Source organism: Symsagittifera roscoffensis, chromosome 1 (assembly GCF_963678635.1).
Source record: "Symsagittifera roscoffensis chromosome 1, txSymRosc1.1, whole genome shotgun sequence".
NCBI lineage: Eukaryota > Metazoa > Xenacoelomorpha > Acoela > Convolutidae > Symsagittifera > Symsagittifera roscoffensis.
This window is the reverse complement of record NC_087062.1, coordinates 57,139,469-57,142,659: the sequence shown is the minus strand read 5'-3', so window position 1 is coordinate 57,142,659 and position 3,191 is coordinate 57,139,469. Positions and strand designations below refer to the sequence as shown.

The 3,191-nt window shown below is 33.9% G+C and overlaps 1 protein-coding gene across 1 annotated transcript in view; it reads right to left on the bottom strand.

Annotated features, from left to right (window-relative positions):
* Positions 1 to 2,459: 2,459 nt before the first annotated feature.
* LOC134856835 (trypsin-like) overlaps positions 2,460 to 3,191 on the bottom strand; it is a gene marked incomplete in the record, with an annotated part of 4,871 nt that continues 4,139 nt past the window's right edge. Inside the window, 2 exon segments of the mRNA XM_063873124.1 lie at positions 2,460 to 2,711; positions 3,022 to 3,175. Coding sequence (XP_063729194.1) covers positions 2,505 to 2,711; positions 3,022 to 3,175 — 361 coding nt within the window.

Genomic DNA, 3,191 nt, shown 5'->3' with positions numbered 1-3,191 from the left:
TTGCTCAATTGATCTAAAAAAACAAGTTTTGTAAACACCCGGTGAATCAAATAGCTGCATTTTGTTCATATAAATCATATTTCGCGGGTACCCAAGATTACAAATGGTGATTTCTTTTTGCTGGAAAAAAATAGTGACAAACAGCCTTAATTTAAATAAAATTATATTTTAGACTATAAAGTTTAATTAAGCTTTTAAATGAGTACTTTTAATCAAGCTCTAGTTAGACGTATATAGTCTCTACCTTCCTCTTTTCCCATATTGGTAATTTTTAAAGATTTTTGCACCAACATATTAAATATTGTAATTCCCACCAACATCTGAGATCCGAGGAACTTTGTATTCGAGAGTTGCCTTAGTTTTTTTTGTTTTCCACACAAAATCAGATACTAAAAGCAATCGTCAGAATAGGCCAAATGACAAATCATGTCTAAAAATTGTCAATCATGATTCCAACGCTATTTATAATATTTCAAAAAATTATCTTAGTTTCGCAAAAAACCGGTTAAAACTTTTCAAGTTACAGACTAATTTTGAACAAGTAAACCGACCGGGTAACTTGAAAATTGTTCATTAAGGCTACAACTTTTTGATAATACTACAACGAAAACTAATATAACTTTTCTTTAGCTATAATTTCACCTATTCATGCGCAAAAAATATACTAATTTGTAAGAAAAACATTAGAATGTAGTCGGATCATTGTGTGTTAGTTTCACAGCAACCGAATGTTCCTGTTTCTTTACGAATTTGTTGCTGGCTTTCAAGAAAACAAAGAACCCTGGTCGAGGCTTTCTGTTTGTTAAGCTATTAATGAGAGGAAAGAATGATTTAGCATATAGGAACAGAAAAATCACAACGAAGTCATTCACAGATACTTTATGAGATTCCTTTCTTGGAAGATTTGCGAAATTCTTGCAAGATTTGCATTCTTCCAAGAATTGCGTTTATTTTTTCGCAAAAATACTTTCCGATACATAATTTTAGTTGCTAAATATTATGTTTCTCATTTCTTAGCGCATTTTTTGAACAAAAAAACTTGCCTCAATTCAGCTTGAATAGGTTACTGATGCGATTTGTTTCTTTCGCTTTCGCTATGACTTAAAATAAAAAATGGTGGGTAGTGCGCAGTAACTATCTCAAATTGACAGAATGGGCAATTTGTATCCCCATTCTTTTGAAAAAATAGTCAGGGGTGAAACTTTAAAAAAAAATCGCTCAAGACATCACCAAACTTCTAACAAAAAAAGGTTGTCAAAAAACCTAATTGAAACATCTAAATGTGTATGGACAAAAACAGCCATCCCCTAACAACACAATTTGAAGCAATTAGTATTTGGGTGATAAAAATTCCAACAAAATCACTCCATTAAAAGTTTTTCAAGGCAACATAATATGTATGTTTGAATAAAATTGTTATTATTTGGGACTGCGAAGAAAAAACACCGTATATATATTCCGAATATATTTCAACAAAACAATTTTATGATCCAATGAAAAAATGGAGTTCAAATATAAAAAGTTGTTTTGCCCGCTATTGATATATTTAAGTGGTTTAAAAATTGCCAGTTTGGTCTTCAGTTCTGGACTAATTTGTGCACGCTTTTAAAACTCCGTTGTAGGGTGATTTTTTGTAATTTGTCCATTTTCCGTTTTTAAATCATTACATATTGATTTAATGCAAGCTAATCGGACATATTATTTCCAGCATGACTAAAAATTACATATTAATTTTCATTACGGTTCAATTAATTAGCCCTTACTGTTATATATTGGCTGCTGGGGATGAAAACAACCGAAGCTCATGTTTTACAGTTCACCAAAAATTTCACTTGAAGAGCAGTTGCAACACTCATTGCTTTGATCTGATATGAGCTTTCTTTACACTTGTACCGCCCAAATTCAGCATTTCAGCCGGTAAAAAAGATATTGATACTAACCAGTCAGAGTGTAAAACTTAAAACCATTTAATTTAACTCATCAATATCAGCAGATGAAAAAACTTCGAACAAACATGACAAGTTTCTTTAGACTTTATCAAATGAAAAAATAATGGCTTCACTACATACTTGCATGCACCAGCGGATTCAGAGGGGGGGGGGTTGAATTTTGGTTCAAAGTTCATCGCAAATTGAATGGATACACATGTACAGCTCCGAGTTGTTGTTAAGCACACACAAACCAAATAAAAAATGCTGTTAAATACTAAATCAGCAGAAAGTTTTAAGCAATAGGTGAGGCTTAAGTTTGATGAAAAATTGTTAATGCATTTTTTGAAATTTTTCTTGTTGGTCCATTCAAGGGGGGTAATTCAATACAAGTCAATGTGAATTCAAATTTTGGTACGAACTCAAATTTTGGTACCTAATTCTACTGGGCCTGATGTGAAGAAAAAAAAACTTCATTGTTTTTCAGATTTTAGCAAGGAAATAAAAACAGACCATTTCAATGTGCGACAAAACTTCAAGAAAAACTGTTATTAACCCACTATAACCACAAAATATTCAAGAGAAAACTTCAGTAGTCTGTTCGATCCAGCTTTTCATCTTGGGTATGTTTGTAAACACACTATGTCCGTTGCATCTAAAAAACTCAGATCCATCCCGATTGGTGAAGAAACTGCCGATGCCATATAGACAGGTGGGAACACTGGAATCACAGTAGGTGAGGAATAGGGGACCCCCTTCGTCCATCGCACAGATATTTGAACCCTGTAATATATTATGAAAACTTTTTATAATTGATCCCTTGAGTCTACCTCTGGGTCCATTTCTCGCTAGCCCCGAAGTTGTCAAAAATATCTATGTCCAGTTCAGCTGCACTAAAATTATCACTAAAACTGTTCATAATTTGTACGCTTTGAGGGAATTTGAGGTTTCGAGGAAAATATTTAAGTATTTTGAGCCAATAGTTCGATAGGTTATTTAAACTCTGATAACTCGTTACTGAGTTTAGGTAACAAAAACGAAGTTTTGGCTCAGAAAAAAGAATTTTGAGATTGAAAAGAAAGCCTGAAAATACTTGAACGATTGGAGTGCCACACACGTTGTCTTCCCTGCACCAGTCGAAACTGAGCAACCCAGAGGTCAGGAACTTCGCTTCTCTGAAGTACGTCTCCATCAGCACCTCCGGATACTCGTGCACACCTGTAGAAGTAGAACCCAAGCCACAAGTGCCCCATCCGAGTGCCA